This window comes from Ranitomeya variabilis, chromosome 1 (assembly GCF_051348905.1).
Source record: "Ranitomeya variabilis isolate aRanVar5 chromosome 1, aRanVar5.hap1, whole genome shotgun sequence".
NCBI lineage: Eukaryota > Metazoa > Chordata > Amphibia > Anura > Dendrobatidae > Ranitomeya > Ranitomeya variabilis.
In genome coordinates, this window is record NC_135232.1 from 355,110,979 (window position 1) to 355,127,612 (window position 16,634).

Below are 16,634 nucleotides of genomic sequence, written 5' to 3' on the forward strand. Positions count from 1 at the left end.
GGTACGGTTGAGTTTCATGGCGAATTATGTTCAGAGAAGTAGAGAATTGGCTATATATATATAAAAAGGACTTTGATTAGGGAACGTGATAGGCTGCCCTAAACAGATGTGTTCTTAGGGAGCACCTAAAAATGTCTAAGTTGTGATTATACTCCTAATTTAATGGGGGACAAAGGGTAAGAGGTGAGTCATCTAGGTAGGAGATTGAAGTGAGCCGGACAAAGTCCAGATCAGGGGTGTTACCGTCTTTGTGTGTCTCAGAGTTTGAAAGTTGTGAGAGACCATGAGAATTGGATAGAGATAGAAGCTTTGATGCCATTGGGGAGGTGGAGCTGTTGAAGTCTTTGAGGATAAGGGTTGCGAATTCTGAGGACATGAAATGTGGCAGCAACACTTAAAAGCGGTCAAGGAAGTGGGTGGGTGAGCCTGGGGGGCCAGTATATGACTGCTACTCTAAGGGAGAGGGGAAGAAACACCCTGATGGTGTGAACCTCAAAAGAAGAATGGCGTCCAATCGGACTGTATTTATTTATTGGGTTAAAAACAGGATTGGTGTTGGCAGCGAAAAGTGTAGGGTTATCGTGGATTTAGCAGTGATCGTATGGCGGGATATACACATATTCAATATGTGCTAATCTGGACGTAGATAAGCCATACGCTCACTATTTTCTGAGAACTAATTATTGTGAATAGCCTGCGGCTTCCTCTGATGATTCGTCGCCCAATTGTGTCATTGTCTGGACGATAGGGACCAGCTGAGGGCTATTCGCTACAAAGATCACAGTGCTTGTTTCTGTACGACTCATGGCCTGTGATCTCTGTGATTATTGCATGGCCACTCCAACTGTTAGCCATGGAAATGCAGCCTTTCCACCTTATGGATACAGACGGTTTCTGAAAGCTGATGGCCGTTGCAGTCCCCCCAGTACCAGTTTCCCAGTCACCATTACTTCTCTAAGAAAGTTGTGCCTGCGCTACAGCAACATGTCACAGACAACATCACCCGTTCCCTGAAAAATTCTGCCAGGATGCATTTCAACAATGACACCTGGATGAGCAAGCATGGACAGGGGGGGTTACATCTAGATGACTGGGCACTGGGTGACTCTGGAAGCTGTATGCAGTCGGGGAAGGGGCTGCTCCACAAGTCTTGCAATCACCAAGGTTTGCAGGGCACTTGGGAATGGAGAAATGCACCACTTCATACCATAAGATGGGTAACTAAACTGATAGATGACAGGGTTGGAGAACTAAACTGCTAAACAGCTATGATTGCAGAACTAAATAAATTAACACCAGAACATGGAGAACTAAACTAGTAGACAACAGGGGTTGGAGAACTAAGCTACTAAACAGCTTGGGTTGGAGAAGTAAACTAGTATACACAAGGGGATGGTGAACTAAAGCAGTAGACACTAAGGTGTCGCTAGACACCGAGTCTTGGAATCCTCAGGGCTTGCGGAACAAACCTCTGTATGTAACAGTTCCTGCAGTGTTCCTGCCTCCTCCACCTCCTCTAGGGCCTCCACCTTCACCCTCCACATCTGCCTTAATTAAACACACGTTCCAACACTGTAGAGAGAATCCCTCCCCACCTCCGTACTGCGCAGCCAGGGCTCACTGTAATCAGGCTGTGTTTAAATTAATATGCCTTGGAGATCGCAGTCATACAGATCAACAGTTGTGGACAGCTATCCATGCAGAGTTTGAGCAATGGCTGTCTACCTCAACCTGTAGCCAGGGAAGGTCATGTGTGATAACCGTGAAAACCTGGTGGCGGCCCTACACGGGGCCAACCATACACACGTGCCTTGCATGGCTTGCATCCTCAACCTAAAGGTACAGCAATTCTTCCCCCACTGTCCCAGTCTGGATGCGCTGCTGCAGAAACCACTGTCATGCTGACTTCCACCATTCCACTTCAGTTGGTATAGAGATTTTTCGGACTACCGGTTGATATGCGATATGACCACCATACTGCCGAGACCTGTTTCAGTATGACATTTTTCATATCCTAGCACAGCGCATTACGGATGTGGTGCAATTCACACTTGCGTAGTGTATACAGATGAAGGACCTCTGCACCCTTCTGCATGTCTTCTTAATGGCTACTAAGATGGTTAGCGGTGAAGATGCCATCATCAGCATCCTTATTACTGTCATCTACATGCTGGAGCACACTTTAAATAGTGTGGGTGAGGAGGTTGTGGTGGTGGTCCAGGGGGAAGAGGAGAAAGCAGAGGAGGATACCTTTAGGGTTAACAATCTCTATAAGTTCAGATCTGTCGTCTCACAGATGTTTGCTATGGGAGGAACAAATGGAGAAGGACCATGAAAAGGATGAGAAGGAAGAGTTGATGGACGCACAACAGTTAGGAGATGAAGACAGTAATGATTCCCTCTATGTTGTCCGTGGTTTTCAAGAGGGCATGGAGGAAGAGAGCTTGAGTGTTATCCCGCCACCAACACACTGTGGAGTTGGACCTCATGAAAGAGACCGACCCATGAGCGCCTTTTGCAGCACTATCTGCAACCTGATTGTTACCCGTATAGCTATGATTCCAAATAGTGCTGACTACTGGGTTGCCAGTTACTTCCCCCCCCCGGAAAGGGACGCGCCTATGCTGCAGTATCAAAACATGCTGGAAGACAATCTTGACAGTGGTTTTTCCCAACACAGCAGTGAGGAACACAGTTTGCATCGCAGTGATAGCCTTCCAACCACAGAAACGTTCAGTTGTCTACCCACGCTACAAAGACATAGAGATAGTAAATTTAGATTGTGAGTCCCAATGGTGACAGTGCCAGTAATGTCTGTAAAGCGAATGTTGAATTATTGGCGCTATATAAGTGATAAAACCCCCCCAAAAAATTGAAATTGATGTTCAGCCACACTCAGGTGGCACACATATCAGTTTCGTAGATTACTATTGTCAGAAAATTGTAAGGATAGTAACATGGGTAGTTAATTAAAAGACAGTGGAGGACTGCCGGTATCGGAGGCCTACTGCTACAGGCAACACACATGAAGGAGACCCAAAACGAAATCTACACATTTACAAAAATTTATAGCACACGCCAACAAAGTGACATCAATTTCACAACAGTAGAAAGTCTAATAGGGACTGACCAATCTTCCACTACACCCAATCCAGCAGATTGACATCCAAGCAGGACTTTTCACATTTCCACAAATTAGTGTTCACATCTTCAGCAGCAGCAACAGCACATAAGCCCCACTAAAGATATCAGAGACTGCAATTACGCGAAAACAATATTTCACACTAAAATCTACAACATCCAGTAACAGAAGTTGGCAGCTGTCTTTGGATAGGACGTCACATTAGTGGTTTACTAGTGCTTTCAGAAACATTAACACCTACCCCACATACACCTCAAACACCAAGCCTAATCCCCCTTCCACTGTGACCTATTCTTTTTCCCAGTTATGTTGCTCAGATAATGTGCTAGGAGCACACTATTAGCAACAAAAATTTCATTTTTTTCTCTGCACACAGCTGAGTTTCAGCGGCACAAAATTAGAAAGTGAAATATGGCGTGATGAATCATGTTATCCACAAGTAAGAATTGTTTCAGTGTGGATGAGGCCTGTATGACAAAGAAGATCTGGTCCAAAAAAAATTCAAAGTGAGATGTCCCCTAATGTATGACATTAGTAACAGATTTTTTTTAAAAAAATTTTGGGGGTGGATGAGGCCTGTATAACATTGACTACATGTTCCAAACAATTTGTATGTGAGATGTCCCCTACTGTATTATGTTAGTAACGGAATAATTTTTGAGGCCTGTCGATGAGGCCTGTATAACATAGACCAGATTCTCAAAACAATTTCAAACTGAGATCTCCCCTTCTGAATCACTTTAGTAACCTAAAAATATATATTTTTAGTGTGAATGATGCCTGTATAATCTAGAAGATTGTCTGTGGCATTGGAATGCCCTCTTTCCTACATTTGCTGCTGGTAAGGTGCAGGTTTGCAGCAGAAATATGGTTGACATGTTGTTACATGAACTGATCAGAAAAAGAGCCATGACGATGGCGGGAATGGGATCGGACAACAGGTTGAATAACAAGGTGACTATGGAAGGTGCGAGATCTAGGATCTAACCTACAGCGATTAGTCATTTACCCAACACCAATTGCCAGAGAGCGTTTGATGCTTGTCAGAAGATAGGTGCAACAGATGCGCATCTCAAGCTAGGCATAAAAGATGCCCATGAGAAATTCGATGCCAAAGATGCACATAATCTAGAAGGTAGGCTAAAAACAGTTTCAAACTCAGATCTCGGCTGCTGTATCATGTTTGTATAAAAAAAAAAAAAAAAAATTTATGTGCAACAGCTCTGCACACAGGACAATTTCAACGCCACTAAATGAAAAGGTTGGATATAGCAGGCTGTATCACGTTTATCAATAGTTCTGCAGACAGGTTCATGTCACCGCCACAAAACGACAATGTGGGATACGGCGGGCTGTATCATATTCCGTAACAGAAAAAAATTATAATTTTTTTAATGCAAGGTGGGATACAGCAGGCTGTTTCACATTTAGCTAGTGAAAAAATAAGATTTAGAATGCTGTACTCCTGCAGGCAGCACAATAGAAGCAGTGCACAGCACACTTGTAGGACGTGTGCCCTGCTGGCTTTGTCTGTGGACCTCAGTACTGGCTAATAAAAAATGCTAGAAGGTAAATTTAACAGCCACACTGGACACTAGCTAGCTACGCTATCTGACTGATATACAACTGCCTAGCTAACTAGCTAAAATCTTGTTGCTAACAGTGTCAGCGTCAGGAGCAGCCTCTCTGCGCTGTTACAGTGTCAAAATGGCGCTAAAACAAGATGTCTGCTCTTTATATGGAGAGGGACATGTGATTTCAGCAGCCAATGGCACAAGCCATTGTGTCAGGACATTGTGGATGTTTTCTGCGCCCTGATTGGCTAGCCGCAATGTGCACACAAAGTTAGGGGGAAAAAAATGACTGTTTACAAGAACGCCGTGCCTATGAGCTCTGCAAACCCCCTCCCCTCATCAAACACGTGCCAAACACTCGTGATACTCGACCGTTATCGTTGCTAAAATGCTGAAAATACTTTTGTGGCAACGCAAATATTTTTAGCACTTTTTACCGAATGTTACAGTTTTTTTTTTTCCGATTTTATAGAATTTTGCTAGTTTTTCCGATCACAAATCTGAATGTTCCATATTCGTGCCAAATTTGGCGATCATTTTCCAAACAAATTCGCTCATCACTACTCGTGACGACATCCAGTTAGGGTATTTACAATCATCTAATCTTTAATTTCCGATGTTTCTTGTCTAAATCTCCTCTCGTTTAATCTGAATCAGTTCTCCCATGGGGATATTCTTTATCACCTGTTTGGGATGGCATGATGAAACTTAGAGGGTTGAATTCGTGGCCATATTTTTTCTATAGGGGACTACTGTAATATGTGTAGACATGTTATTACTGAGTGTAATATTTAAAAAAAAAAATCAGTGTTCAATGATTGTAAATTAGAAGTGAATTTCAAATTCATGTCATTGTTACGATATTTCACAAAATTTGTTGTTGAATCCTATGTTTCCCCCCATGTCAGGAGGAGTTCCGCATGGAATGAATATTAAACCTGATTTAATTCACGATTATGATTGAATAATTCTCACCACATTGAATTTGTATTATCTATGTATAATTTGTATTTTTAGCAGTTTTTCATGTTGTAAGTTAGTTTTCCAAAATTGGAGACTCTAGACCAGGTGTCTTGACAGGATGTGACATAAGACGCCAGAGACATGCGGCAGTAGTATGCAAAGATTAAGGATTGTATTCCGAAACGCGTTTGCTCATGCTTATGACCCCACCTATGTGATTGCGTCTTTACATTGCCTATGGATGTTAATGATGTACAGTAAAGTGTTATTTTTATGGAAGATTTGGATGCTGAATTTTCTCTCTTTCCTCTATACAAGCCACAAAGACAGATAAAAACCATTAAAAAGCCTATGGCTAATAAAGACAGAACCATAGACTTTTTAGTGTGTTTTTTTTCTGGCTTTGTGGCTTGTATGTTTCTTTTTTGATTAATAGTTATAAGGCGATCCCTGTTGTCTGCATACTTGTTTTTCTTTTGTGTGCTAATTTTCTGTTACTACAGAATAAGACAAAAAAAAAGTGGCCATCATCTTTGATTTATCATTGTATAACTGATTTATCATTTATGTACTTTTGCAGCTGCCACCAACACCTTATCTAGCTACCGAAGCAGAAGCCGAAAAAGCGTTAGCAAAGAAAAAAAGAAAGCGGAAAAAGAAAAATAACAGCAGTGAAGTGCCAGGAACTGCGAAACCCACAAATGAGAACATTGTCTATCAAGAGCCCCCAAGATTTCAGGTACGGCTGATTCTGTGCACACAGTGAAACCATGATTCTCACAAGCATATAATTAGACGTCCGTGATACAGACGCCCCCAATACAGACGTAGAATTAACCCAGATGCGTCAATATTTCCATTCATTCCTATTTTATTTCTATTGGTCAAAACTGGATCCATGTTTGCCCAATGGAAAATAATAACAATAAATGCAAACACCAATGGAGAAACGAATACATATGCTCTCTCCGTAGACTGCAGTGGGTGGGTTCCATCCAAAAAAAGCACAGCATGCGGACATGAAAAAATCCGTATAACTGGATGACAAATACCGATCCTGTGAAAGAGGCCTAGTGACCACCTCTTGATGACAAAGCTACCACTGATCTATGCTACATTTTTTTGTGACAAATTTTTATATGGTTTTGTTCACATCACTTTTCCCCATATGTTTTTTTTTCTTGCAGCTCTTTTCCATATTTTCTATTATTCCGCTAGTATTGGGAAGACCACAGGCATCGAGTATATTGCATTTTAGGCTGCTTTCACACTAGCGTCGGTACGGGGACGTCGCGCTGCGTCGGCCCGACATACCGACGCATACTGTGAAAAAAATGCCCGACGTGGGCAGCGGAAGCAGTCTTGGGACGCTTGCGCTGCCCCATTCTAAGGTCTGGGCAGGAGGGGGCAGAGTTTCGGCCGCGCATGCGCAGTCGAAAATGGCGGATACGACGTGCAAAAAAAGTTACATGTAGCGTTTTTTTGTGCCGACGGTCTGCCAAAACACGACACAACCGTCGCACAACGGTTGTGACGTGTGGCACTGCGTCACTAATAAAAGTCTATGGAGAAAAAACGCATCCTGCGGGCACCTTTGCAGGATGCGTTTTTTCTCCACAGCGACGCATTGCGACGTACAGTGCCCGACGCTAGTGTGAAAGTAGCCTTACTGGTATTTACACCTGATTGCGGAAATTTTTATCAGCAAGAATTTTTCCTGACATTCATCTGGGCTGTTCCTTTAACTCCTGCAAATAATAAATGTAAAGGTGGTGCCCCATCTATCACACATTTATTGCATAGCCTGTGAACATACCGTGAATGTCTGTGATTGACATAATATAAAGGAATGTGTCCTCTAATAATTACTTATTGGTTAAAGGGTTCTTCCCATCTTCATATATGGGTGTTTTTGGATAGTGTTTCCGAAACCTTTTCAGCCATTCTTGAGCTATTATCACTTTTTCCTTTTGTTTACTGCTCATTGTCCGATAGACTTTTCTGCTTTGCTAACTAGCGCAGTGCTTACAAGCTAGACTGCACGTTGGTCAGTCTCCAAGGCAACAAGCTGTAAACAAAAGAATACTGTTAATATCGCATAAACCATGGGTGGGCAATTAATTTTCCCTAGGGGCCACATGAGAGACCATGACTGTTGTGGAGGGCCAAACCAATAGGCTAAAATTAATTCTACTTAATATTAATAACCATATATTATAATTATTATATTATTAATAATTATATTAATTGTATCACTTAATATTGAGCAGAATTAAGTATGTTGATATCATCCTATATATCGTTTGAACCCGAGTTCAGCCCCTTCTATATATGGTATGAGCCCCCCAACAGCCCCTTATATGTGGCTTGAGCCCCACACAGCCTCCCCCATATGTGGCATGAGCCCCACACAGCCTCCACCATATGCAGTATGAGCCCCACACAGCCTCACCCATATGCAGCATGAATTCCACACAGCCTCCACCATATGCAGTATGAGCCCCACACAGCCTCCACCATATGCAGCATGAGCCCCACACAGCCTCCACCATATGCGACATGAGCCCCACACAGCCTCCACCATATGCGACATGAGCCCCACACAGCCTCCACCATATGCGACATGAGCCCCACACAGCCTCCACCATATGCGACATGAGCCCCACACAGCCTCCACCATATGCAGTATGAGCCCCACACAGCCTCCACCATATGCAGTATGAGCCCCACACAGCCTCCCCCATATGCAGCATGAGCCCCACACAGCCTCCCCCATATGCAGCATGAGCCCCACACAGCCTCCCCATATACACTGCATGAGGCCCCATAGCCTCCCCATACGTAGCATGAGGCCCCCATAGCCTCCCCATGTGCAGCATGTTGCCCCCATAGCCTCCCCATGTGCAGCATGTCGGCCCCATATTTAGCACCATGTCCAGCATGTCATCCCCATGTGTAGCAGCACGTCACCCCCCATGTGTAGCAGCATGTCACCCCCCCATGTGCAGCAACATGTCACCCCCCCATGTGCAGCACCATGTGAAGCATGTCACCCCCATAACCTCCCCATGCCCACTGAAACATCCCATGCACATGAAAAAAAGATCACCACATACTCACCTCGGTCCCGTTCCCCGGCGCTCTGCTTCTCTCTCTGCCTCCAGTGCGCTTACTCTCCGCAGTACACAGCTGATGCAATGAAATGACATCATCGTGTCAGCTGTTTTTTACACGCTGATTAGTGGAGGAAGTGGCCGGAGGTCCCTCCCCCACCAAAGAAGTCAGCGCAGATGGAGACAGCTAGCGGGCGGACACGGTGCGGCCCGTGGACCTCTGGTTTCCAGCCGCACTGCTCTCTCAGTCCGTGAGCCTGACTGAGAGAGCCAGAGGGCTGGATGTGGCCCGCGGGCTGCACTTTGCCCAGGTCTGGCATAAACGGTGGCAAATATTACTGAACTGTAAATTGCAAAAGTACGATGATTAACATAGGGAGAGGGCTCGTTTGTGGGTTACCAATAGTTGCCATGGCCGCCCAAGGCCACATTATGTCTTTGGGGTGCAGAGGCCTGTAAGCTGAACTATTACTTATGCCGGGCAGTAAACAGCAGGAATAAAAATTAAAATTCTTGAACTGTTTACTTACTAATTCTGGCCCCCAAAAATCAGTATAATGCTGGAATCACATTTATCTTGTGCTACTCTTATCTACGCTGAGCACTTATAATGGGGCTTCTGTCTAACTCCCAACATAAATGTAATTCAGATGAAATCTCTGATAAAACCACTCACTGTAGTGAGGCAGATGTAGACACTTTGGACTTTGCCTGGCCTCTGTTCTGGCGGTGTCCATCTTTATAGGTTTCTTTTTAGTGGACAAATGTGTGGGCTCAACCACAGTTGTGTGTGTGCCTTACAAAAGGGGGGCCGGACAGAGTCCAAAGTGATTCCATCTACCTCATTATAGCACATGATTCCTCAGGGTTTTTGTTTAAATCACATACTTTGTGGATTTAGATGGAAATCTGAGGTGAGTACACACTATAGAGGTAATCTTGCTATAAGTAGCATTTACACCCTGTGTAGCCGACTTACTGGAGCAGTGACTACAGGGAGAAAATGAAGTTCTATTCTCCCTGCAGCCAAGTTCTGCCACTCATAAGGGCAATGTATGGGGTGATTGCAGTCACATCTGACTATGCAATGAGTGCACTGTAATCACTCCCCAGAACATTGGCAGTTTGCTCTACATACTCGTGCTGCACGCATACACTTCATAGCGAACAGTCAGTGTGCCGGGGAGTGATTATAGCGTGCTCAATGTATAATGAGTGGTAGTCGTAACCGCTTCCTACACTGCCCCAATGACTAGAAGCGCAGGGAGAATATAACTTCATGTTTTTTCCTGTATTCGCTGCTCCACGCCAGCTGCACTCGATCCGATAATTTTCATATTTCCAGGACTTTTCCTCCATTTAATTGTTGAGGAGTTGTTTATTAGCTTTCATTTTAAAAGCTGGTAGGTCTGTAAGCCATATAGTTTTTGGTGAGAAGAGGAGTCATCACTACATATATGCAGAGTTTATGATTTTCATGAAAAACACTATATTACTAACAATGCTTCCTCCACACAGGACGCTGAAGAATTCCCTGACCTGATCTCCTCTTCTGCAGGCATTAAGTGTGAAAATAAAAGCAACTCTGGCTTCATCTGGGGACCTAGAGGATCAGTGGTAAGGATTAACTTAACGGGTATGATGTAAGGGTTTTTACTTATTATTTGTGGTTGGATCCATGTTATCTTTGGACTTCACGCACAGAGCAAAGGTATATGCAATTGCCTGTACATGGCGTAAATATGGCATAAATATGCCAAATTGTTAGTATCATACCTCCCAACTTTTGAAGATGGGAAAGAGGGACAAAGTTTTAGGCCACGCCTCTGACCACACCCATTCATAATTAGTCACACCCATACCCACGTCCCAAACACACCCATTTAGCACTGCCGATCACACTGTTTCATATACAATAATTATAAACAAAAAAATATGGCCACACAGTGCCCCATACTGTATGATGGCCACACATGATGCTCCATACTGTACGATGACCACACATGACGCTCCATACTGTATACTGGCTGCACATGATGCTCCATACTGTATAATGACCGCACATGATGCTGCATACTGTATAATGGCCGCACATGATGCTCCATACTGTATAATGGCCGCACATGATGCTCCATACTGTATAATGACCACACATGATGCTCCATACTGTATAATGACTGCACATGATGCTCCATACTGTATAATGTCCGCACATGATGCTCCATACTGCATAATGACCACACATGATGCTCCATACTGTATAATGACTGCACATGATGCTCCATACTGTATAATGTCCGCACATGATGCTGCATACTGCATAATGTCCGCACATGATGCTGCATACTGTATAATGACCGCACATGATGCTCCATACTGTATAATGACTGCACATGATGCTCCATACTGTATACTGGCTGCACATGATGCTCCATACTGTATAATGGCCACAGTTCTCCGTACTGTATAATTACATACAGGCACGCAGCTCACACCCACGCTCACACACGCACACAGCTCACACACACGGCTCACACACACGCAGCTCACACCCACACACACAGCTCACACACGCACGCAGCTCACACACATGCAGCATCACACACACACACGCAGTATCACACATACACATGCAGCATCACAAACGCAGCTCACAAACACATGCAGCTTTGACACAAATGCATCACACACGCAGCAATCACACACACGCAGCAATCACACACACACGCAGCCATCACACACACGCAGCCATCACACACGCACGCAGCCATCACACACGCACGCAGCCATCACACATGCACGCAGCCATCACAGACACACACACAGCCATCACAGACACACACGCAGCCATCACAGACACACACGCAGCCATCACAGACACACACGCAGCCATCACAGACACACACGCAGCCATCACAGACACACACGCAGCCATCACAGACACACACGCAGCCATCACAGACACACACGCAGCCATCACAGACACACACGCAGCCATCACAGACACACACGCAGCCATCACAGACACACACGCAGCCATCACAGACACACACGCAGCCATCACAGACACACACGCAGCCATCACAGACACACACGCAGCCATCACAGACACACACGCAGCCATCACAGACACACACGCAGCCATCACAGACACACACGCAGCCATCACAGACACACACGCAGCCATCACAGACACACGCAGCCATCACACACACACACGCAGCCATCACATACACACCAGATACCTCATACACACACACACATGCAGCATCACACAGCTCACACACACACACATCACACAATCTCTTCTGTAGTGCAGGGGCGGCTGATGTCCATGTGCAGCTCTTCAGTTTTTCCTGCTCACAGCTCTGCACTGTCCCTGCACCTCCCCCGTCTCTCCTTCTCTGCCGGGATAGCAGATAAGAGCAGGAGAAGCCGGAGCTCCGTGCACACACAGGAGGTAGTAAGTTGCTGACCTTTCATCTTGATTGCTGCTGGCTCTCTCCCTCAGCGTGGCAGCGCCGCACAGGGGGCGGGGGGGGGGCGGGGTCGGTCGGGAGGTGAGACACAGCTTTTATAAAAAAAAACAAAAACAAAACAGACACAAACCTTATTCAGATGCCGCCCCCTGCTGCATTGTCCCCGCCCTAGGCACGTAATGCGGGCAACTAATGTCCTGTCCGGGATCCCGGGGCTGACTGTCAAAATCAGGACAGTCCCGCGGGATCCGGGACGGTTGGGAGGTATGAGAATGTTTAAAGGAGTATGCAAGTCACATACTCAAAGTCATATAACCGCCTGCTGCCGTGTCTGGAGAATCCTCACAGCGTGCGATGTGAACGCTGTGAAGATTCAAATGTCTACAGTCACATAGAGCAACCGAGAACAGCGGCATAAATAGAGTGTGATGGGTTGTGGTGCAAGATTTGAACCGGACCCCCGCATCATATCTATCTCTAATATAACACTGGGAGCATCACTGTGTCCGAAGCCTTTATAAACTGAGCAAGCGCCTGCGCAGTCTGGACTCCACTGAGTTATGCATCCGGGGATGAGAATTGTGGCCCAGGAGATCGCAGTATGCGTAAGCACTAGTCTGAACGCATACTGAGATCTCTGATGGAGAAGCACGGACGTGCCAGGAGGGCGAGTATGCGATATTCCCCTGTCCCCGTTCAACCACTGGGCTACGGCTTCTGCGTCCTCTGGCTGTGACGTTCAGGTCAGAGGGCGCGATGACGTGCTTAGTGTGCGCCATCTGACTGAACAGTCACAGCCAGAGATCCGGAAGACAGACTGGAGCACAGCGGTGGAACGGGGACAGGTGAATTTCGCAAGTGTCGGGGGCCTGAGACATTTTTTTTTTTATCGCAGCAGCATACGGGGCATATTATGCTATGGAGCATCTTATGGGGGCCATCAACCTTCATGGAGCAGCATACGGGGCATATGGATGGGAGCAGCACATGACAGAATGGGGGCGCAGGATGGGAGCAGCACATGACAGGATGGGGGCGCAGGATGGGAGCAGCACATGACAGGATGGGGGTGCAGGATGGGAGCAGCACATGACAGAATGGGGGCGCAGGATAGGAGCAGCACATGACAGAATAGGGGCACAGGATGGGAGCAAATGACAGGATGGGGGCGCAGGATGGGAGCAGCACATGACAGGATGGGGGCGCAGGATGGGAGCAAATGACAGGATTGGGACGCAGGATGGAAGCAGTACATATCAGGATGGAGACCATATACCAATATAAATGCTCGCCACCCGGGCGTAGAACGGGTTCAATAGCTAGTCTATCTCTATACACACACTGGTATATGTCCCTTATACTGGGCCTCATCTTGGTATATATATCCCCATCCTGGTAATATATATCCCTTATCTTGGTATATGCCCCCCCCCATTCTGGTTCTGTTCTTTAACTGCTTTATTACCTATGCCGTAATAGTACGACATAGGTAATAAACCCTGTTTCAGCGCGGGCTCCGGCGCTGAGCCCGCTCTGAACTGAGCATCTCAGCTGATCTATACAGCGGAGCCGCGTGTGTGTACGAGGTGTACTGAGCGAAGCCGCGTGTGTGTACGAGGTGAACCGAGCGAAGCCGCGTGTGTGTACGAGGTGAACCGAGCGAAGCCGCGTGTGTGTGTGTGTGTGCGAGGTGTACCGAGCGGAGCCGCGTGTGTGTGTGTACGAGGTGTACCAAGCGGAGCCGCGTGTGTGTACGAGGTGAACCGAGCGAAGCCGCGTGTGTGTGTACGAGGTGTACCGAGCGGAGCCGCGTGTGTGTGTGTGTACGAGGTGTACCAAGCGGAGCCGCGTGTGTACGAGGTGAACCGAGCGAAGCCGCGTGTGTGTGTGTGTGTGTGAGCGAGGTGTACCGAGCGGAGCCGCTTGTGTGTGTGTACGAGGTGTACCGAGCGGAGCCGTGTGTGTGTGTACGAGGTGTACCGAGCGGAGCCGCTTGTGTGTGTACGAGGTGTACCGAGTGGAGCCGCGTGTGTGTGTACGAGGTGTACCGAGCGGAGCCGCGTGTGTGTGTGTGTACGAGGTGTACCGAGCGGAGCCGTGTGTGTGTGTACGAGGTGTACCGAGCGGAGCCGCTTGTGTGTGTGTGTACGAGGTGTACCGAGCGGAGCCGCGTGTGTGTGTGTGTACCGAGCAGAGCCGCGTGTGTGTACGAAGTGTACCAAGCGGAGCCGCGTGTGTACGAGGTGTACCGAGCGGAGCCGCTTGTGTGTACGAGGTGAACCGAGCGAAGCCGCGTGTGTGTGTGTGTGTGTGTGAGCGAGGTGTACCGAGCGGAGCTGCTTGTGTGTGTGTACGAGGTGTACCGAGCGGAGCCGTGTGTGTGTGTACGAGGTGTACCGAGCGGAGCCGCGTGTGTGTACGAGGTGTACCGAGCAGAGCCGCGTGTGTGTACGAAGTGTACCAAGCGGAGCCGCGTGTGTGTACGAGGTGTACCGAGCGGAGCCGCGTGTGTGTACGAGGTGTACCGAGCAGAGCCGCGTGTGTGTACGAGGTGTACCGAGTGGAGCCACGTGTGTGTCTGTGTACCGAGCGGAGCAGAGTGTGTACCGAGCGGAGCTGCTTGTAATTTTTGTGTAGAGCAATAAATTAATTGTGCCATGATTTGCTGTCTCATAGCACATGATGATACAGTGTCAGACTGTCACAGGGGCTTTGATAGCCCTTTTATGCGTGGGGAAACAGCAGCCACAATAGCGTTGTGTCGTCACCCTCCCCGTGGGAGCTGCAGCTGCTCCTCCTCAAATGCCACTGACTGGAGACAGACATGTCAGTGAGTCACCAATCTGTGACATGGACTACTCACTCACACTGGGCGCTCTGCAATAAGAACACAGCAGTGAGCACTGAGCAGCCGAGGCAAACAGAGGGAGGCTGTGAGTGTGTCCGTCCCACCCTGCTCAGCCCCACTCTCATTCCGCACGATTATTATTAGCCAGGCATTATAATTAGCAGCTCCAGCAGTCCACTCACACTCTGGTCTGCTGCTTACATTGCCGCTGGCACCCAGGCTGTGTTCGGCTGTGTTACTAATTACGTACCTCAAACTGAAACTAGAAGTGAGTCACTCCCCTCTCTCCCTCTCTGAACAGTGATGCTGGGAGACTCAGGAACATACAGGGGAAGGGGCGTGGCCTAACAAAAGGGGGCGTGACAGGAGGTCTCCTGCTGTCTCCCGGGATCACAGCGTCCTGCGCTGGACAGCACGACAAAGAATGAAATCCGGGACAATCCCGCACAATGAGGGACGGTTGGGAGCTATGTAGTATTGGTCAGTGCTTTAACATTTTCTTGAACAGCAGTACTCCCCATGTCCTGCCTTGTGGAGAATTCCATAAGACTTGATATAGTTCCCTGCACAGCACCACTCTGTAAAAAAGAACGTAAAGTGGGTGCACTGGCAAATCAGCTCTTCGGTATCTGTATTTTAATTCTCAGAGGGTGACGTCTACCATAAATGATGGCATACTTTAGGGGATCTTAGTCATATGTTTCTTGATCGATCACAGTTGCGCCAGACTTGGCAGAAATTTTCACCTGAAAATTTTGTCACTGCGGCCTAAAAAGCAAAATCCATAGAAAAAGTCTGAGTTGACTTAAAAATCTGCAGCATACCCTAATCTATGTTTTTACACGATGTATGCAGAATCTCAACAGTATGTATGACACATGAATTCACTCTTAGGCCATGTCTACATTTTTAGTATTTGGTGCATTTTTTTACCTCAGTATGTGTAAGCCAAATCAGGAGAGGAACAATCAGAGGAAAAGTATAATAGAAACATATGCACCACTTCTGTATTATCACCCACTCCTGGTTTTAGGCACATAATCATGAGGGCAAATCTGTTAATACTGTTAAATTTTTAGGCAGTGTAGGTTTTAAAATATGTCAGGTTTATCATAGTGGTTCCCTCTGTTTTTACATATAGTTAATCCCATGTAATAATGTTAATAGGAAAACCTCAAAAAGGAGATCTCCAAAACTGCAGGAACTACCGTATATACTCGAGTATAAGCCGACCCCCCTAATTTTGCCACAAAAAAACTGGGAAAACTTAATGACTCGAGTATAAGCCTAGGGTGGAAAATGCAGCAGCTACTGGTAAATTTCAAAAATAAAAATAGATACCAATAAAAGTAAAATTAATTGAGACCTCAGTAGTTTAAGTGTTTTTGAATATCCATATTGAATCAGGAGCCCCATATAATGCTCCATACAGTTTATGATGGGCTCCATAAGATGCTCCATATTAAAATATGCCCCATATAATGCTGCACAAATGTGGATTATGGCCCCATAAGA

At 46.5% G+C, this 16,634-nt stretch overlaps 1 protein-coding gene across 3 annotated transcripts in view; it reads left to right on the top strand.

The window, feature by feature from the left end:
• The window catches only part of SECISBP2 (SECIS binding protein 2), a 58,018-nt gene that overhangs the window by 24,622 nt on the left and 16,762 nt on the right, over positions 1–16,634 (top strand). For all 3 annotated transcript variants that reach the window (XM_077299845.1, XM_077299852.1, XM_077299849.1), the window contains exons 3-4: positions 6,260–6,418; positions 10,311–10,409. In XM_077299845.1, the coding sequence (XP_077155960.1) occupies positions 6,260–6,418; positions 10,311–10,409 (258 nt within the window). The remainder of the gene's footprint in view (positions 1–6,259; positions 6,419–10,310; positions 10,410–16,634) is intronic.